A 19,560-nucleotide genomic window follows, 5' to 3' on the forward strand; every position below is an offset into this window, starting at 1 on the left:
CTATCTTCGAATTGAAATCCGTTATAAACTCTTGATTTCATAAGCTTGATGCTGTTGCTCTTTGCTGCGGGTCTCCCTGAGTCACTTGCGTACGACGTAGCTTGCCCTCAACTCAAAGAAAAGCCTGAACAGGTGCGCTGCCGTATACATAGATGTCTAAGCCGTCCTTTACCAAAACTCGGTTTAATGTAGGTTTTTAGGAGGTAGTTGTTCATTGTTCCTCTTGCATAGGGCGCTCTGTATAGAGGACGTTGCTTAGCTATTCCAAGGTTGTGTGCAATTTGCGAGGAGGAAGGATTGAGCCCGATAACCCAGGGTGCACATAGATAATGATGTTGTAGAATATTTCTAGACTATGAATCAACAATGAGTAGGCTAGTAGCAGAAAGATTGGGCGTCGTGTGATGTTGTTAGGTGGCAGAATCGTGGATGGTGGGGCACTGCCAAAAAAAGTCGCCATGTCCATTCCACCAACACAACGACCTTCATTCTGCCACCCACGACGCCAGGAACAAAAAGAAAGCTTATCAAGCCCGACGTGGGGGTCGAACCCACAACCTTGAGATGTACTGAGTAATCGTGTCTGTTAGACCGTGAAAGACTAAGAGTCTCACGCTCTACCGATTGAGCTAGCCGGGCTGGTTTGTAGCCTGTTGATGGAGAGAAGAGAAATTATATCAGATATGATCTCTGACGTTTACAGCAAAGCCTGTTGCGGCCTACGAAATATGACATGTAGGAACGCGGGGCGTTGTGCTGGGAGCCGCCTGCGTCCGTGAATTTTGACTTTTCAATTTCCCCGCCCCACGAACTTTACATTCCTGCAACTCCGCACTCCATGGTCAGATTCTGACAAAGGCGATTGTAAATGAATGCGCTTCATCCCTTTATTAGCTCAAGCTTTCTGGTCATCCATTACATCATGTTCTGTTGCTTGGTGACAACAAACTTGCTGGTGGGTGAACTATGGCCCGAGATGCCCGAAATTCTTAGCGACATCCTCGGAGCCACAGAACAAGATCAATGATGTCGTCTTCGGCCGACCCGTCAGCAAAGTCACAACACGAATGCAAATACGATTGCGAGCAGGGGTATCATATGGCGAAAGTGACGCGAGCATCTGCGATCTGTCTGCTTCCCCGCGGCGTAATCGAGACTGAACGATACCAAGCAGCTTCACAGTGCCACATCCATCATCCAGCAGCAAAGCTAAGGAGTCTGGTCTGGTCGCATCACCGGACGAGAGCTGTATTTGAGTATGCTGCGATTGAGGGGTATTCTGACTTCGGCGATGTTGCGGAGGTCGCGAAACCTGTCGTTGCAGACACGTCTAGGTCCAGCATCTATGCCGGCTGTAGATGATACGAGGCGTAGGTGCACCATACGAGGTGCCCCATCTGCTTTGCTTATGCCTCCGACTGGCTTCTGGAAGAACGTTACGCGGCACTCGTACATGAGACTCCATCCATTAGATGCATCTGGGCCACGTTCGTAGCATGGCGCCCAGAGTGGCGTTGCCATGCCGAGACTGCGGCAGTACCAAACTATTTCCACCCATGCTGACGTACTTGTGGCTGAGGTTGGTCCTTAGGTCGTAAAGGAAATCCAGGGCGCTGGAAACGGACATGAGCACGAAAAAGCAATTCTTATGTTCCGTAACAGTAGTTCCAGGGGCAGAACCAATGTACGTGTAACTGAAATACGTTCAGGGCAACACCACGTTGTAAAAAGCAACACTTGGCCCTGCAGGACCCTGATTCATCGCAGCGCTCGAAATAATTTGCATGATATTTTTGAGATGAGGCGGTGCTGGGATACCTACAGGTCATCTAGAACTTTCGCATCTGGGCTGTCGGGTTGTACGACAACGTGAATCGTAAGGTTTTATGACAACCAAGTGACTGGCAGGGATCCATCGTCTACTTGCTGGCGGCCCTCACATCCGCATAGTAAAGAAGAGCCCCATGCGTTAATCTCCAGTTCACTTTACAATTTTGTATAGTTCGGAGGGGTTCCGCAGCGCGTGTTTCAGAGTGAAGTGGACCCGGTACTTGCGCCGCCCGATCCGAATATGAGGCCTCTCCTGAAGACCGCTTCGTTTGAAAGCGTACCAAAGTAAGCACTGGAGTAGTGCTCACAGTACACCGGTGAATGTCACCTCGGTATGCCGGTTGTTTTAAACACTGCATGCGCCGGAAAAGCCCCTATAATCGATCGTAGATCTACATAAGATCTACCTGCCTGGTCTAAGCTCCGGTATCCTAAGCTCCAGTATCCTGAGCATCGTGGTTAGCTTCAAGTCCACATATACGAACGCGAACAGGAGGTGAGTGTCGCACCAGGTAGACTTGATAGAAGTTCATCTTCACCTTGCCACCGTCCTCCTTGACTAGGTGCGCCCTTGCAGCCCAATCTTTGCTGGCTTCTCCGCCTGCCTTGAAGCCGTACTTGACCGTCCCGTACAACATGACCTCGTCTGACTTCGGACCGAACGGAAACACTTGGAGTGGCTTGTGCGTTCTCGTTGAAACTTTCTCCCACATACTTTTGCGCAGGCCTAAGATCTCTACGCCCATGAATTAGCCCGGTAGATTATGGAAGGGCGATGGAATTCCAGGGAGCCGTTCGCAAGGCTGGAAACAAAAAGCAATGCGACAAACCTTCCCGGCCTACTACCCTCTTGGAGGCCATGACGAGGGTTGCATCCTTAGTGAAGTACTGGACGTATTCCTCATGCGCTTCTGCTGCATCGGACGTAGCGTAGAAGTCCTCGAAGAATTTCTTGTATGCAGGGTCGAACTCAACAGCCGGCGGGTATTGGGACACGTAGGAACTCATCTCGTGTTGTATTGGTGGGGTGGGATCAAGGGTTGAAGTTGGCTATTCTTAACGGATGGTCAAACGTCCAGCAAAGGCTTCTCTCGTGTTGCGGGCCTGACGTAACGAATGACATCCGGCCTTGGCAGCGGCCCGGGCGGGAACGGCGTTCTGCAATTTGGACCTCATCGTCGAGTTGTCAGCAACACTCGCTCGTACATCTCTTGGTGATTCCCGATCACGAACTCCTGGCAACTGAACAGTTGTGTAAATTGCGACCCCGCGACAATGATTTGGCATCGCCACAACGTGAGCCTCGAAGCCTCCCAGGTTGTGGTACCCGAACGGCACTGACATGTTAGACTATAGTAGCGCCAACCGTTCAAAAGAAACGCCGACTTCCAGCGGGATGCCCTGCAAAGTTGCGTAATAGCAAAGCACCCTTGAACTCTCTCTGCAAGGCTCCCATGTCACCTTGCCTACTTCGTCCTCGGCCTCAACAACACGACAATTACCCTGAGTACCTGCGCAAGCGCGGTGAAGCTTTCTCCGAGGCTGCAACGCAGGGGCCTGCGTTGTCAGCAGCACGGATGATGCCGTGGAAGTAGAAGGCCCAGTCCACCGTGTTTACGAGTGCGAGATGAAAATCTTCTCGGGCGCTGCTTCCGGACGGGTTCAGGATGCATGTGTACGGCCAAGGACCGAGGCGTAGAAGTCGAACACGACTTCCACAGCGCAACGACTATGATATCATTGCGCGCAGCACCGGTGTCGAGATGCAAACTCTTTCTTCCATCGATCTAAGATGACCTACTGCACAGTAAGATTCGGAGTCATGTCCAGACGGCACTTCTTGGCCACAGCCTCAGTCTACGCCTCGAACTACTTGTCAACCCCGAAGAGGTCGTTTAGTACCCGTTCCAATTCACGGCGCCCACTGTTTTAGCTCAGACAGTGGCAGTGCACGGGCCCTATCCATGTCGGCGATTCTGTCAGAATCCATCTTTTCAGCTGCTCTGTCCATGGACAGGTACGTGGGCGAGACTTGCAGGGGTTATGCTACAACCCACCTAAAGGTACTGGAAGGTCATTTCTTTGGCCACGCTTATACGAATGTGGGTTCCTTGCCTTCCATCATACATCGGAAAATGGCCTTCGAAGACACGTCAAACTCACATGGCCCAACGATATAGTGATGCAATACAACCACAGATCCACGGCCTGAGGCGTCAAACCCCGTGCTCCGAACAGGGTCATCAGAAACGCAAATCCATCTGGAGCTACTTGGAGTAGAAGTAGACGGGAACTAGTAAGGCTCCGTTGCGATTCAGTGGCGTGGAAACTTTCCAGATCTAGCCCTCGCTCTAAACGTCACTGTCAACCGCATTTGTGGCGCATCATTCAACATGCCTCCAACACGTGCATGCCGCCCTCCATGATGATCGACGCCGGGTTGTACCCACACCTACCATGTGGATCGGTAATAGCACATAGGAGGAGATTTCATAGTCGGATCGCCCGATGTGGCTGTCCGACTACCCGACTAGAGGTTCGACATCGTACAAGGTCTGGAGATGGCTCCCGAGTATTAATGGGGTACCCCCGTCCGTTATTTCACAGACACAACTACCCCGGGACCTTCATCTTGGTCATCATTAATACAACATGACCTCTCCATCCGGTCTTCCTTCCGGCCTTCCTTCCGATACTCCTGCAGAACATCAATTGGCAGACATGACTTACGCACATGGACGAAAGTCCAGTGAGATCGTACAGGATGTCACTGTCCCTGCGCATCTACTTCGGGCCACTGGTAACCTTGGATCCAAACGCGACAAGACGTATACCTCACATGGAACATGGGAGCCCCAAGCAGAGAACCCTTTCCTCGATCCCAACGGCATAGGAAGCATACGTCGTCGACCAACTCAGGACTCAGGCTTACACCGAAATGGCACCCAACGCTCTACCAATCTCGAACGCACAGAGACGCAGGGCGAACGCAGGAGGAGTAATCGATTCTCTTGGTTCAGTAACACTGGTCCCAAAAGAATGTCGCAGCAAAGCGGGGTACTACCATCACCAACAGAGGAAAACATCAGACCCTTCAGGACCCTTTCTTACATCCCCGGGTCAACGGACGTTCTAGCTCTCAGTCCTCGGGGCAGTCGTGCACCATCGCCCAACTCTCTCAACAGGACTACGACTGCGTCGTCAAAGTGGTCGAATGAGGACCCTTTCGCGACCAGGCCCAACTCGATCAAAGACAATCCTTTCGCAACACAGAACAACTCTTACCGGAATTCAACAGCCTCCTTGCCTCAGGAACCTGAAGCTGCACACCAGGGTGGTCGGCCCCGGAAAGGGACTCTAGAGTCCGTTGTTGATGCCATGGTCCCCAACGCTCTCCAGCGGAAGATGACCAATGCATCTTACTTCAAGAGGAGTGAGATGTTTGGTACTTACGAAAAGGCGAAGCAAAAGGGACAAGAGATTCAGCGAAAGAAGTGGGTGCAGTACACCTTCGAGTACGCCATCTACCTCTTCCTGATACTCTTCGTCTACTTTGTTCTTATCGGAATTCCGCTGTGGAAGGGTGCTGTGTGGTGGCTCTACTGGGTCGTGGCCACAAAGTTTGTCATCGCTGGTGGTTTCGGTATCGTGCTTGGAATAGCGCTATTGTGAGTTGACACAGTTGCATCGCTACCTCTTCTTTTACTAACATACCCCAGCTACGCATTCGCTCCTCTGCTCATCCTCTTCGAGAAGGACCCGCCCCCTGCCGACTACACCACAGAGACCAAGATCCAGTCCAATGTTTCCGACACCTGCCTTATGATCCCTTGCTACAAGTCTGCTGGACTCATCGCCAACACACTCGAGGCCGCTTTGAAGATCTTCCCTCCATCGCACATCTTCGTCATCGCCAACGGTAACAGCCCTACACCTCTCGACAACACGGAAGAAGTGTGCCGCCCATACGGCGTGAACCACATCTGGTCGCCCATCGGATCAAAGATTGTCGCTCAGTTCGTCGGTTGCTACGCTGCGAAGGCTTTCAAGAACGTATTGCTCATCGACGACGACTGCGCACTGCCCGATAACTTCCCGGTTGTTACTGAACGTCTAGTTGGCAAGGTCCAGTGCATTGGCTACACCATCAAATCTGTCGGACCAAATGGGTCAAAGGGCAACCTTTGCCAACAAGCCCAGGATCTCGAATACAAGCTCAGTGGTATCCAGCGCGAGTTTGCTGGTAAGATTGGTTCTGCCACCTTCCCCCACGGTGCCATCTCCCTTTGGGACCGCGAACTTCTCGTCAAGACTTTCCACGAACACCCCGGTTTCAGTGTCTCTGAAGATTGGTTCTTCGGTCACGTTGCCCGCAAACTCGGATGTCGCATCAAGATGTGCTCGCAGGTATTCGTCGAAACCGAAACACCTACCGCTGTCTTCATCTCTGGCGGTGGCTCTCGTGGTGGTTTCGGCGAGATGACCATCTTCTCGCAACGCTTCAAGCGATGGAACTTCTTCTTCGTCAACGGAATGTACTACAATATGGCCTATATCTTTGGTAGCTGGAAGCTCGGCTGGTGGGAGATTGGCGCAAAGATCTTCGTCTTCCAAGAGGTTAGTAACTCACAATCCATTTCTCACTCATCAAAATCTAACAGTCTCACCAGGTCTACGAAACTCTGCTCTACCTCCTCACACCCTTCATCCTACCAATCTCGTTCTACGTCCGCCCTTCGTTCTGCGGCTACCTCCTTGCTGCCACCGTCGTCATGTACCTCATCAACAGCGTCCTCTTCAACGAAGTCCATCTCCGTCGCAAGGGCGAGCGCGTTGGCTGGGTGCTCATGTACGTGTACTACCTACCGTACAAGATGGTCTTGACTGTCATCAACGTCGCCAGCTGCTACTGGTCCCTCTACAAATACGCGCGCTACTTCGCCAAGCGTCACCCCAAGGTTATCGAGGACGAAAAGGCTGTCGAGGTCGTCATCCGTCTTGAGGAAGAACAAGCCAGCCCAGAATGTGGTCTCGGTCGACGCATGACGGTTCGCACCATCGGCACACGTGGCAGCATAGATGAAGGCGACGACCACGACGACGGTGTCTCACCAATGGATCGCGTCGAGACGGGTGGTGGTTCTTACGCCATCGTCACAGAGCCCGAGCACGCCCACTCCCCTGGCCTGCAACCTCCTCACCACGTCAGTACAACGCGTCCCAGCAGCCCTCTACTACGAAGCGAGGGTGTCGTCGCTCGGGACTACTTCGCCATGCAACAAACAACGCCCCCCGCCGATACAAACGTCGACGTGGAGAAGCAAAACCATCAGTGGATCTGAGTACGAGTCTAAAAAGTTTACAGCGCAAAGACGCTTTTAAGTTCTAATGTTTTTACCCTTCTTGTATTTATACTTTTTTCCTTTGTCATCGATTGGTCGGCGTTCAATCATGAGTACATGGGCGGCATTCTGTTATATACCTCTGCAACACCTTTCATAATTTCGTCTACGGTCGATGATTACATCCCGATTCAATACATCACGATTCAATCTTCAACTTTGTGGTACTACTTTTTGAGTGAAATGTCTGCTTGGCCGCTACAACGACGTGCTGCCGATAGCTACTCTGCAACCCGAGTTAGAGTGGGTAAGCAACACCCGGCTCCTCATACCCAGTACATATGACAGGCAGTCCCTGTTCTGTCGTTTAGTCATTTATCGCTCTGACCACAGATGCATCTCTTCGATTCCTTCGCAATCTTGATCACACTCAAGCACCAGCATTCGCATCTCCAGCCTCATCTACCGCCCTTTCCTTCCCACCCCTACCACCCCGTCCACCCCCTCTTCCTGCTCCCCTACCCCCCCTTCCACCCTTCTTCCCCCTCTGCCCATCCCCAACCTCCTTCTCCCACGCCTCAACATCCACAACCACACCCTCAGGTAACTTCCCCCCACTCATCAACACCCCACCATCCTTCTTCCTACTCTCAACCCTCTTGAAGAACTCATACGAAAGCAGCCCTTGCTCATTACCCTCTGTGAGTATAACCCCGTTTTCTGAAATGAAGAACTTGACACCAGCAGCAAGCGCAGCATTGATGTCGATGTAAATGAGGATCGTAGAGTTTGTGCGCATGCCTGAGATGACGGGTGCGGCTTCCTTTTCCTCCGTGGTGGAGTCGTCGAGGGCTTTGAATCCAGCGGGGAGGCCGGATGCAAAGTGCATGTGGTTGCGTCCCATGCGTCGCATACCGCCGCCTTTGAGGATGAGGTTCCAGGCCTTCTCGTTAGTGCCGTGGACGACCGTTTCGGGGACATTTCCAGCTTCCTGGGTGATGGGTGTGAGGAGGCCTTCGGAGTCGACTTTGATGGAGTGGCCTTGGTTGGCGCGGATGAGGTAGTCGGCTGGGTTATCGGATTCTGGTATACTTTCAAGTGCATTTGCTGTGGGTTGCTCGTGTGGTGGTGCTGCGCTGTCGGATGAGTCCTGGTCAAGTGAAGATGCTAGGATCATGGAGTAGCGCTGTTTGTCGTTGTTGGCGACGATGTCGCGGAGTTCAGGGAATGTGACTTTTAAACCCTTGAGAGTTTTGGTGTTGAGCTGGGGAGTGTCAGTCTCCCGGATGATGCTACTGCTTACTTTGTTTCTATATAAGCAAACATGAAAGTCTTCAGATACCCACGTCTTCTGGTTGAACGTGTATCTGACTTCCCAGAACATAAAGTGATGAACAAACTTACCGCCTCCTGCACATTGACATATCCACCCTTTCCCAGCTTCAAGCCCTCTTGACCAGCACCATGTCGCAATAACCAACTGACTTTTCTTGACACCTGCACATCTCTCGATTGATTCGCTGGGTTGCGACTTCCGCCACCTCGACCACCTCTTGCCATCGCTTTGAACGATCTTGTGATAAGTCGTGAAATGTTTGCGGAGGGTTTGGATCAGAGTGCTATTATAGGATATCAGAACTCCGATTCTTTCCTAGTCGAGAAGGATGATGCGTAATGAGTCAGATTGATGGCCTTGGGGAATGATGGAGTTGGTAGGGGCAGGCAGGCGCAAAAGGTTAGTGCGGGTCAACTTTTGTGTGGCGCGACCCCGCAAATGATTGGATGCGCTGCACGTTCAATAACAAGAACGCGACTGCCTCATGGAGATGCCTGCCAATTAATTTCAGGCAACATTTTCTCTCAAAAGTCATATCTGATCGCACCATGTCGGTGTTCAGGTTTCTTGCGTATAGCTTGTAGTATCTACTGCAGCAGCTCGGCACCTCCCAACCACGGAAGACACCCCGTTAGATTTACACAAACCATACATTTTCAAACAGCTTTCAAAAGACATAGTTTTACAAATGATTTCAGCTGCAGCGCAGAGGGCTATACAAGGGTTCGTCGTATCTCTCGTGCTGGTAGATGCTTTCCAAACGACTACATACTGGGAAGATGTCCAGTCTGACAACGATAATGGGTTAGACAATCCGAGGAGTTTAACAATTGGGATTGAGACGACCCTGAAAGGATATGGATAGCAATCGTACCGGCCAGATCTTCATCTCTACATGCCCAAAGTTCCCGAAGTCTCTCCTGCAGGAAAGCACCGCTCTTCCGTCGACTATACACCCGGAGCTGCTGTACGAGGCATCTGCGTTCCTTCCTCTTTCGCACGACACCGATTGATCATCTCATCAGCTGCGCCCGTCTGTACATAGGCGACGTTATTGTCAAACCCCAAATCGTGTCAAGTTTCCGATGATTGTCTGCCAATGAACCTGTTGCGGGTACCAAATCTACCACCTCTTCCGTAGCGAATGCCCCATCGCCACCCACAAGAATCTCTCCAATCCGTCTAAGCTCATCTTTGAGAAGCCGCATACATCTCTGAAAGGTGCTATCCAACTCGCTCTCGGTATAGACTAGAGGTTTCCTGTGCTTCGTAACCACTTCAAAAGTGACCTTCTGCAAGTTCTTGGGTAGTCGTTCGAGGAAAGTGAGATCCGAGCGAAATTTCCAGGCAGATTGGTCTACTTTCTCACTTAATCCCGTGAGTTTCGAGCGAAATGCGTAGCGGGAGGCGTCGCATTGTTGCCATCCATGAAAATCGTACACGCTCAGACTGAGCATCTGCAGTACTGGCGGGAAGGTCGTCAGGTGATATATAAATTGCTTGGTACATACTTCTTGCTGTGGGTGTACGCAGATGACAGAGTACTTATCCTCCTCCAGAGGTTTTCCCACCCCTTCCGGATGGCAATTGATTCCAGTATTGATCCGTACAATTCTCGCTTTGTCGAGACGAAACAAGCCTAGGGGCTTTGCAGAGGGATAGATCGGCGTAAAGAAAAAGTTGTTTTGCCAAAAGATGGCTTCCCTGTGGAATTGGTGGACACACTCTTGGAGCATTTGTTTGTTGAGCATCATCCACCCCGGAAGACCCTTGCCGCTGTGCCATTTGGCGTCTTTGAATTGTGCCCAGTCCGAGGGAAGACTGTCCGCATGGAAGGATTCATCGAAAGTCGTCCAACGGACGGACTCGTCTCCATTTTGGGTATACTGAGCCATGACAGAGGTGTTGTAGTGGCGAAAGCGGATTATGGTCCCCGCAAGAGTGTAATGAAGAATTCGTTCTCTGATGTCTAGCGGCAGGACGAAGAAAGGCGAGTCGCCGGTGCTTTCGCTTTGAGAGGTTCGCGCGCTCTTACGCGTACCGCTGCGCGTGCTCCTGCGCGTTGAGGTATCTGCATCATGAATGCCCGAGAAGAGTTTCTCAACCCATTTCGCGGGTTTGGCCTTCTTTTCTAATACCTCCGGCAGTACGAGACGTTTATGATGAGCTGGTGCCATGGCTGGTATCGTAAGATTGGTGGTTGAGTGCAAATGAGCGCGTCGTGTGTGCAAGTGGGGCATATTAGAGCCCCTGGCAGGGATGGTTGTTGGCGTGCCAACCTGAGTGAAGGGATAGCTCTTGGCGCGTCTTTTAGGGAAGCAACGACGAACATGGCGGCAACAGACACGGCTCTGTGAGACTGGTTACATATTCCCACAGAGTGTGATAGAGCCTTCCAAGCAGGGACACTGTACTCAAAGCTCATTCTAGGTGCAGTCAAGCTGTCTGGAATAGAAAGCCCAGTCGCACTTCTCACGCAGTATATACGCCATCATGTTGACGGCAATATAAAGTATATCATTCCATCCAACGCCTAATGTTGATAATCCGGAGTCGAACACATCAATTGTGCCCGCAAGTCTTTGTAGCTATCGAGCTCCTCCGTGAGCACTAGCAAATCCACACGACACCACTTCCGCATACACCTCTTCAGCATGCGCAACCCTCCTTAGGACCCTCCGTCCGTGCGCTGCCCAGGTTCACCCGCGCATCCTCTTGCCTGTTCAAGTTTGTCTGTCCACCTACACCACGAGGCCCCTTCAAGCTCGTCTCTGGGATAGCATTTGCGATGGCAGTGAAGACCTCGGCGACGTTGTGCCCCGTCTTTGCACTCGTCTCGAAGAACAGCAAGCTCTCCTCGTCTGCGTATGCCTTTGCAGTCTTGCTAGGTACTCTCCTCGAGTCGGCTCCATCCTCTGTTGGCTCATCCTCGCCCTCGGCTGCGGGGGCGTCATCTGCGTCTTCTGGGTTCTCTTCATCGGCGGCGGTCGCCAGATCGAACTTGTTTCCTACGAGCGCGATGACGATGCCTGGGGAGGCTTGGCGGTGCAGTTCGGCGACCCAGTGCTGGGCTTTTGTGAGGGAAGAGGGCTTTGTGATGTCGTAGACGACGAGGGCGGCTTGGGCGTTGCGGTAGTACATGGGCGCGAGCGAGGCGAAGCGTTCTTGGCCTGCGGTATCCCAGATCTCAAACTTGATGGTTCGGGTTGGTAGGTTGCATTTCTGCGTCAAGAATGCGGCTGTCAAATGGTAAATTAGTCATAGTTTGGCAGTATGGGGATGCGGGTGGTTGTTGAGCAACATCTCCGCATGTGGCTGTGTACGTACCTCCGATAGTAGGCTCTTTGTTCTCTTGGAAGTCGTTGTTGACGAAGCGCATAACGAGAGATGACTTGATGGGCGTCAGTGTTTAAAGTCGCGATGAGGCCTTCCTACTCCGCACCTTTCCAACGGCTGCTTCTCCTAGCAGCACGAGCTTGACGCTGCTGCTAGGCTTGGGTTGCGCGGAAGCGTCCGCCATCGTGAAGTCGTGATAGGGCTGTGGTGCGGTTCTTGCGGGGAATTAAGCGGTGACTGAGGTTCTAGAAGCCTGGAGAGTGATGGACAGCGGTTGTTTGCGTCGTGATGAGGCGATAGCGGTTGCGATGTTGCAGGCAGATGCTTTGGAGATCGCCGAGAGCAGTGACGAATTCGTGCACGTGACTGACTTACTAAGGTCGGAAAGCACTTGGCGTGCGAATGCATTTCGACACAACTACTTCAGTGGTTTGGCATATCGATACGGTTTCTAACCAGCACCCGTAGACAGAGCTCATGATGAGAGTCATGACTCCTAAGCCTTCTACGATGGTGACTGGAGCATCTGCATCACACCTGGGCATCAACTGCTCAGCAAGACCCATCTTGACTGCGGATACATTACCTCCAGAGGTCTCAGCCATGTCGACCTGGCAAGAGTGCAGTGAGGCTTGTTGAAGTTACAAATTGAAGCACAGCCAGAACTATGCGATGTGGAAATGAACCTCGCTCTTAGCTGCTTTGCCGGCCCCTACAAGGCATCGTTGAGATGGCCTCTGCTTCTTGTTGGCGACTGCGTGTAAGAAGACACTAGATGCATACAAACATGGCGGTCTGTTACACCGTCTCCACATGAAAACATACAGCAATGTCCGTTTTCACAATCGTTTACCGCTGAAGAAGTATCTAGATACATTCCGCGGACATCCGCAAAGCCGACAAGGCCCGCATCAAACATGTCTCGGTACAAAGAATCACGAATGCACACACGTCACTGCGTGTGCATCTGGCCAGGCCACGATGCATGCCGAGGATATGCCACCCCGATGCAGGAACTTAACTTTTTTTGTATCAAGTAATGACTGACGTCACATTGCTGACGTGAAACTTAGCTGGCACAGATCCGCACAGCCCACTCTCACCGCGACCGTGGGCGAGTTCCGTCCCAAACCAAGTAACTTTTGGACTAAATCTTGACACGTGCAACCAGCAAGCTCAATCCTGGTTGATGCGGAGGTTTTGTCCGCGGTGGACCTGACTCCTCACTTGGGCCGTCAAGACACCGGAATCTGTTACTCGACACAGTTATGTGCAACATGCAATTATTATACCATAGTACAGTGATGTGAGGGTATGCAGGTTGTGGCGTCGTCGACCCCTCAGCTAAGGCGCGCAATCTCGCAACGAAGCTATTCCAAGGCCGTGGGACTCCCGAATCGGCAGGCGCGAATTGCACCCCTCTAGCACCTGCATGGGCATAGACACCACCGGAACGTCTTACACATGCCCAGTGTACCCAATTCCAAAGCTGCGGACCGCTCAGTTTGATGCCAGACGGCTGCTCTACCGTAGGTGGTTATTGGTGGTGAGAGGCTACACCGACAAGTGGATACTACGCGTGTATGGCATTCTGCTGCCCGGACTCCGACGACAACGAACAATGCCATTGCCAGTGAGTATCCGTCACTGTGGCACTCTATGCATCCCTGCGACAGGCCACGATCTCGACCCGTTGATCTTAGCCGATCGCAGCGGTGGTAGGACGAAAGGTGGTCCAGCCAGGAGCGCAGGAGCGAGCGGTTTTATTGTACGGCTGGCAGGCTGTCATGTGTCTTTGAGTGTGTGGTGCAGGTGCCGCACCACTCAACACCCAGCGACCCCACAGCAGCGAGCAAGACGACAGGGTGGCTTGCGCGATAATGTGCAGCACAGACGCCGTGTGCGCGACCGATCGCGATGACGCCAAGCCAGTCCTGCTATCCGAGCGGTTTGCGAGTGGGTGCCCAGGTGAGTGGAGTCAGATAAGTCTTTCGCCATCAGTCGCCATGATGCAAACTGCCCATTGTCTGCAATGAGGAAAAGAGAGGGTCGCGCAAACACCTGTTGGCAGGCGATGATCTCTTGTGTAGCGCGCGCAGCCCGACACAGCAGCGATCGGCTCGCCTTAGCCACAGCACTCCAGACAAGCGCTCGGTTCCCCGTGTCCTTGATCCGCCCGAACCGGACTGGCCCAAGCGGCCATGGGCAAAGTAGCTCGAGATCGGCGTTCCCTATTGCGGGACCAGGTGTCTTGACATGAAATCACGCTCGAATCACAGCCGCGGGGGCTCACACGGTATGGCGCACTAACGAGGGGCCTCGAGAACCTGCGTTGCGCCAGGAACACGCACAAAGGGTTCCTGGATTTGTGCATGGGGATGCGCAGGAGAGGCAGCAGAGGCAGCCAGAGTCAGAGGTGTCTGGAGCAGCAACATGGGTGAAACATGCAATCAGAGGGCGAGGGCGATGGTGCGCTCCCTGCCCGCCACGGCCCCGTGCGGTCTTTAATAGGAGCGGCAGCATGGGCGGCCTCGTTTGTCGCTTCAGCCACGGCATTGCCGCGTACCTTTTGAGGAGGAGGCGGCCGGGGTCTCGCTATCAGTCACGTTGGTCGGGCGTGGGCTGTGAGCGTCCGGCTGACCCCAGATGCCGCGTGCCATGTTTGCGACCAAATAATAAAAAGTTCCTGGCCGCTGCCACCGCTGCACCCATCTCACCCACTTCCTTAACCTTGATTATTACCGCTGCCGGGTCTGAAACGGGGATATTTGGCCGCATTTCTGAGGCTGCGAATCGAGACTCTCTGTTGGACACAGTAACTCCATATCAGAAGCTCGGGCATCACCCCACTTGTCGAATAGCATTCCGGGACCTGTCCACACGCTTTATTTTTGAAATCAGCGCCTCTCCAGCTAGCAGACGCCTCTCGCACACATCTTGGATTATTATTTCTACCGCCCACGCCTGCGCTGCCCTGCATTGTCTCTCAGCCGCATCTCGCTCTATTACCTCCGACACCTCGGAGGCTGTGCAACTACTCCGCTGCCCTGCTGACGAAGCGGACAACAAAGCAAACACCCGGCCGGCGACTTTTTTACTGCAAGCATGACTGTCCACAAGGTACCTATACACGCTCTGCCAATTGACCGCCCCGAGTTGCGCTGACCGTGCCGCCTGCCAGGAGCCCATCAACGTCCGACCCGCCAGCCAGCAACGGCACTCGTCGAGCACCATGGCCGGCTCGCTCCCCAAGAACCGCCCGCACTCGCACTCGATATCCGCCGCCAACCTCAACCCGGCGCATCGCGTCACCCGCCGGAAGAGCATGAGCCAGACGCCTGCCAGCAATGTCGCGGCCATTGCGGCGGCGGCCAAGGGCATGTCAGGGGCGCCGCTCGAGGGAGGCAGCAGCAATGGCCTGCGCCGCTCGTCCAAGCCGACGTCGCAGTTCCGGGGCCCCAACATGGCCCTCCACTCCACAATGGCGTCGAGCATGCCCGGCAATGGCGCGCAGTTTGGGCCCAGCAGTTATGGCGCGGCGGCGGCTAAAAGCGAGGCTCTCACCGACGGACCGACACTCGCAACCATGTTGGAGCAGGACAAGGCCAACTCCAAGTCGCGGAACCGTCGCGCGAGCGAGGGCTCTCGCCTGTCCAAGGGCGACGGCAAGCGAAGTGGTAGCGATCTGAGATGTGAAAAATGTGGGAAAGGCTACAAGCACAGCAGCTGTCTGACCAAGCACCTGTTAGTAACCCTTGGCCGACTATGGCCCTCCCACATACTTTCACGACTCATGACGAATGCCCTTTCCTCTCTCGCACGCACACATAGACTGCCATGCCTCTTGATAGTTCCGCGTTGACTTTTCTTCTAGTTGGGAGCACACGCCTGAATGGCAGTACACATCTAAGCTGCTCATCTCCAAGCACCAGCAGGTCCAGCTGCTCGAGGCCGCCTCGGTCCTCGTCGCCATGAACAAGGAGAGCGACGGCGAGACCAGCGACCGCTCGTCCCCGCCCGCCTCGGGTTCGTCTGACCTGCGTGAGGAGTTGAGCTCCACTGAAACTACCCCGCCCCCGCAACTCGACGACCATGCCGTAGGATCCTACCCTCACTCGCACTTTGGCACCCGCTCCCTCAAGCGCTACTCGGCCAACAGCTCCGCTTACAGCCAATCCTACCAGTCCACCGTCTTTTCCGACAACGGTAATGGCCACCACTATCGCCAGTGGAGCAACGTGTCTGACCGCCCCACTACGTCAGGCACCTCGGTTGCCGGCTCCTACCATGACGATGCCAATGACCATGCTGACCTCGCTGCCGCCGTCGGCCTGCTGAGCTGCTCGTACGGCACCCCCAAGACGGGACCCGTTGCGCTGCCACCGGATGTGCCACCCGTGCCCCCACTACCAGCAAAGTATTTTGACCTCAATGCCCGTACCCTGTCAGGTAGCACCACCGTCACCGCGCAGCAGTCGAGTATGCGCAACAGCTACCGCTACCACAGCGAGAGCAAGGACGTCGACATGGACGACGACCACTTCGCCGACGAAGAGGACTACCGTTACTCCAACTCGCGCAGCCGCGGCCGCATCGACGAGGACGACGACGAGATCTTCGGACGGATGGAGGAGTAGGAGCCTTCTGCGCTTGACACGCCCTTACGACGTCCCGACATCTCTTGCCATGTTTCTTTCCATCGCCTCCATTTCCCACCGTACTTCCGGCCCTGTACCACAAACCAAATACCAGCCATTTAGCAATCTATCTCCGCGAAGGAAAAAGACGCAGCCTGCACACCGAGGAGAGGGCCGTCACAACCCCGACGACGCCCTTGAGGTTAAAGTACAGGTCAATCATCCGAACCTGCCGTCTTTTGCTCACCTTTGCGTCGAGAGCCTAGCACCTGCAACAAATATCCCGGAGTTTTTTTCTCTTTTCCTTATCTTTTTTTCTTGCCCAATCTTCATCTCTTCACCAAGAAACTTCAGCCTATTTTGACATAAACCCATATAACTTTACAAATACTTTCGATGACGACGGGAGGACCATGATGGTCACGCTGGATAGCGTGGCCTGGATGGAAGGCGAGGAGAGGCGAGGGGTCTTTCCAATGTGTGTATGGTCCAGCCATCTTCTTGTATATTCGGCTGTGGAGGAAACCTTTTTTTCGAAACGAACCTTGAGGATGAGAGGAATCAAGATTGAAATGCCAAATAAAACATCTCAGTCGAAAGGGAAGAGTGCCCAACGTGCCGATTGTAATTGCTCCAAGTGAGGAAACCGAGGTGCCCTCGAGCAGGAACCCCGTTCGTATATGAAAGCCCAAAGCTGACGAGAGACGAAGAAATTGACAACACAGAGACGGGAAAGAGAGGCGGGTGCAACCGGTCCTTTTTCACAACCCAACCCAACGTTCGGTCGCCGAGATAAAGCGCTGAGACGGAGCTGAGAGCTGACTGGAAAAGCGGCCAAGACCGTTGAGGTTGGGGGGAAAATCGTGCTTTACCTTCCTCAGTTGATAGCTTAGTTTGGCACACCATGATCCGGGGCGCCGGGTGAGCGTTAGTACCCAAACACTGGGCTAGCTTCGTTGTTGCTGGAGATCCGACTGGATGGCTGGATGGGATGGTTGCTTCCGTGCTGGACGGTAAGTAAGAGGGAGAGGCGTTAAGGTTCGTTGTGATGGTTGTTTGTTACGTCGACGGGATACCATCGTGATGTTTGTATGTTGGCTGTCAATAGGTGCATGGTTGAATGGTTGGGTTGAGTGGACGGGTAGGATACCCCGCTATGCTATGCCATGCCATGCCATGCCATGCTACCCCACGGGATAACAACAACATCACGTCAAAAGGTGATCGTGATCGTGACACCTTGGCGAAAACCAAGTAGAAATCAAGATGACAGCGTGTTGACATTGTTCCTCGGACCAGTCCTTATACACATCAAAATTAGCTGACGTACACCTCCAACAACCCACCTCCCCTTCCGTCCCCCGTCCCGCAACACACATCTAATCAGGTGTGGATCGACGACGATCGCAAATCCTACGTTGTAAGCGAGACCCCTCAGCGTTGGATATGCTGAGTGAGGCGGGTCGACAGCATCGCCAACTTCCTGTCTAGGGAACGTGAGTGCGTTTCAAGTTGCGTGGTTGTGGAGATGAGGATCTTCGATCTGTGATGGGGCGCGTGAGGACTTTGTTGGTTGGTGGGGGGACAAGGCTGGGAAGTGGGGTATCGTGTATCGTGATGAGGGAAGGATGCGAGGACGCGTGGTTTGTTGTGGATTTAGCTTGGTGTTGGTGGGTGGTGTGGGTGGAGGGGTGGGTTTGGTTGGTATCGTGATGTTTGTTTGGCGTGTGAGGTGCGAGGCCCACGGGTTGGTTTGGGAAGGTATGACGACAGATGATCTGCGGCTTTGGGCGGATGGGGAATGGAGGGGTATAATGAAGCATAGAAGATGAATTGTTTATAGAGCGATGCTGCTATGCGTACACGAATGTCAGCATGAGTACTTCCATGTACGATAGTCCGCCTGCCGGTCGTTGTTGTTATTGTCGAATGCCATCCTGTCTTGGTGTATCGCGTTTGTTTATCGATGAGAACGAGGATCGGAAATATCGAAGCTGCAATAGGTTAACATTGAACTTCTTCAAGGAACCACAAGCAGTTGTTGTATATCAGAGCAAGGCTGTAGGAACTGAAACACCTGACGCGCATGAAGCAGCATGAGAGGCAGGAAGAGGCCATCCCAGAGCACTAGCAGAGCTATAGCGTAGGGATTCATTGCCCAAGAGTGTGCGTGTAGGTATGTGTGGGGTTTCTCGAGGGGAGGGAAGATGTATTGCGGGTGATAGGTGATGGATATCGTCCAGTCGGAATTCGAAACTAATGATATGGTTAGCAGTGTCTGCACAGTCAAAGGTATGTAAGTATCGGACGATGGACGAGTCGAACTATGTAAAGGAGAAGACTATGCTCGATCGACCAAAGCCGAGGGGCAGGAAGACAGCTTACCACGCACAGCTTTGGATGAACAGACGCAAGAGAACAGGCTGGGTATATAGTTGAGGGATGGTTGTGTGAAGGGTTGGAGTGTCACTCAGCTTTGCGGTCGCCATGCGACATCGTGCAGTGTCGCTCCACGTCCATATCATGCAAAGACCCGCGCCTGGCGATTCTCTGGCCATCTCGAAGTTCTTCCTAGTCTCTTTTGTATCGCTTGAAGCTGCGCAGTGGTGGGTTCGTCGGGCGAGGATCGTGGTAGACAGGATGGCATTCCTGCGGCAGTCGTGGGGGCAAAGAGCTTCACTTACGAGGTATGCTGTACGTAGCTTACCAGAAGATGCAGACGTCAACTGGAAAATTCGTTATACCTCACCTCACGCTAGCACGGCCATGTGGCATGATAATTCGTGAGGAAGGTGGGGGAGTTTGAGATGGGAAGGCGCGGCCGTCTACATGACCCAGCACAACTACAATACCGCTACACTACCACCCTCGTCTTCCCATTGATTGTCGTCGTTGTCCATCTTTGCGGTCGGTCGGTGTATGTATTTGAGAAAATGAAGTGGGGGAAGTGAAGGCGGGTGAGTTGCGGATACAGGTAGGTTGGTGGAATGTGATATAGGGTATGCCAACTCCTAGAGATGCACACAGGTTTTCGATATGTTAAGCTGATCGCGCTGGTTTAGCTACGGTAGACACGTTA

General features: G+C 53.2%; 6 protein-coding genes and 1 non-coding gene across 7 annotated transcripts; 2 read left to right on the top strand and 5 right to left on the bottom strand.

The window, feature by feature from the left end:
- Positions 1-530: 530 nt before the first annotated feature.
- Positions 531-639, bottom strand: J4E79_009507. Its single transcript has one exon. It is a non-coding gene; the product is annotated as a tRNA-Lys (tRNA).
- Positions 640-2,261: 1,622 nt separating this feature from the next.
- On the bottom strand, positions 2,262-2,838 carry J4E79_009508 (uncharacterized protein; the record flags this gene model as incomplete). Its single annotated transcript, XM_049358353.1, has 2 exons — positions 2,262-2,500; positions 2,661-2,838. The coding sequence occupies 2 exons, from the start codon at positions 2,836-2,838 to the stop codon at positions 2,262-2,264; spliced, it is 417 nt and encodes a 138-aa protein (XP_049207208.1).
- A 1,644-nt stretch (positions 2,839-4,482) lies between these two features.
- J4E79_009509 (uncharacterized protein) lies at positions 4,483-7,172 on the top strand (the record flags this gene model as incomplete). Its single annotated transcript, XM_049358354.1, has 3 exons — positions 4,483-5,498; positions 5,550-6,447; positions 6,501-7,172. The coding sequence occupies 3 exons, from the start codon at positions 4,483-4,485 to the stop codon at positions 7,170-7,172; spliced, it is 2,586 nt and encodes an 861-aa protein (XP_049207209.1).
- A 430-nt stretch (positions 7,173-7,602) lies between these two features.
- J4E79_009510 (uncharacterized protein) lies at positions 7,603-8,732 on the bottom strand (the record flags this gene model as incomplete). Its single annotated transcript, XM_049358355.1, has 2 exons — positions 7,603-8,436; positions 8,577-8,732. The coding sequence occupies 2 exons, from the start codon at positions 8,730-8,732 to the stop codon at positions 7,603-7,605; spliced, it is 990 nt and encodes a 329-aa protein (XP_049207210.1).
- A 789-nt stretch (positions 8,733-9,521) lies between these two features.
- Positions 9,522-10,685, bottom strand: J4E79_009511 (uncharacterized protein; the record flags this gene model as incomplete). The annotated part of the gene is made up of 1 exon (XM_049358356.1): positions 9,522-10,685. The coding sequence occupies one exon, from the start codon at positions 10,683-10,685 to the stop codon at positions 9,522-9,524; it is 1,164 nt and encodes a 387-aa protein (XP_049207211.1).
- Positions 10,686-11,157: 472 nt separating this feature from the next.
- J4E79_009512 (uncharacterized protein) lies at positions 11,158-12,028 on the bottom strand (the record flags this gene model as incomplete). Its single annotated transcript, XM_049358357.1, has 3 exons — positions 11,158-11,747; positions 11,836-11,899; positions 11,951-12,028. 3 exons carry the CDS (start codon positions 12,026-12,028, stop codon positions 11,158-11,160), a joined length of 732 nt encoding a protein of 243 aa, XP_049207212.1.
- A 3,048-nt stretch (positions 12,029-15,076) lies between these two features.
- J4E79_009513 (uncharacterized protein) lies at positions 15,077-16,481 on the top strand (the record flags this gene model as incomplete). The annotated part of the gene is made up of 2 exons (XM_049358358.1): positions 15,077-15,588; positions 15,719-16,481. 2 exons carry the CDS (start codon positions 15,077-15,079, stop codon positions 16,479-16,481), a joined length of 1,275 nt encoding a protein of 424 aa, XP_049207213.1.
- Between the last annotated feature and the right edge of the window lie 3,079 nt (positions 16,482-19,560).

This window comes from Alternaria viburni, assembly GCF_023758015.1.
Source record: "Alternaria viburni strain BMP 2772 chromosome Unknown scaffold_25, whole genome shotgun sequence".
Taxonomy (NCBI): Eukaryota; Fungi; Ascomycota; class Dothideomycetes; order Pleosporales; family Pleosporaceae; genus Alternaria; species Alternaria viburni.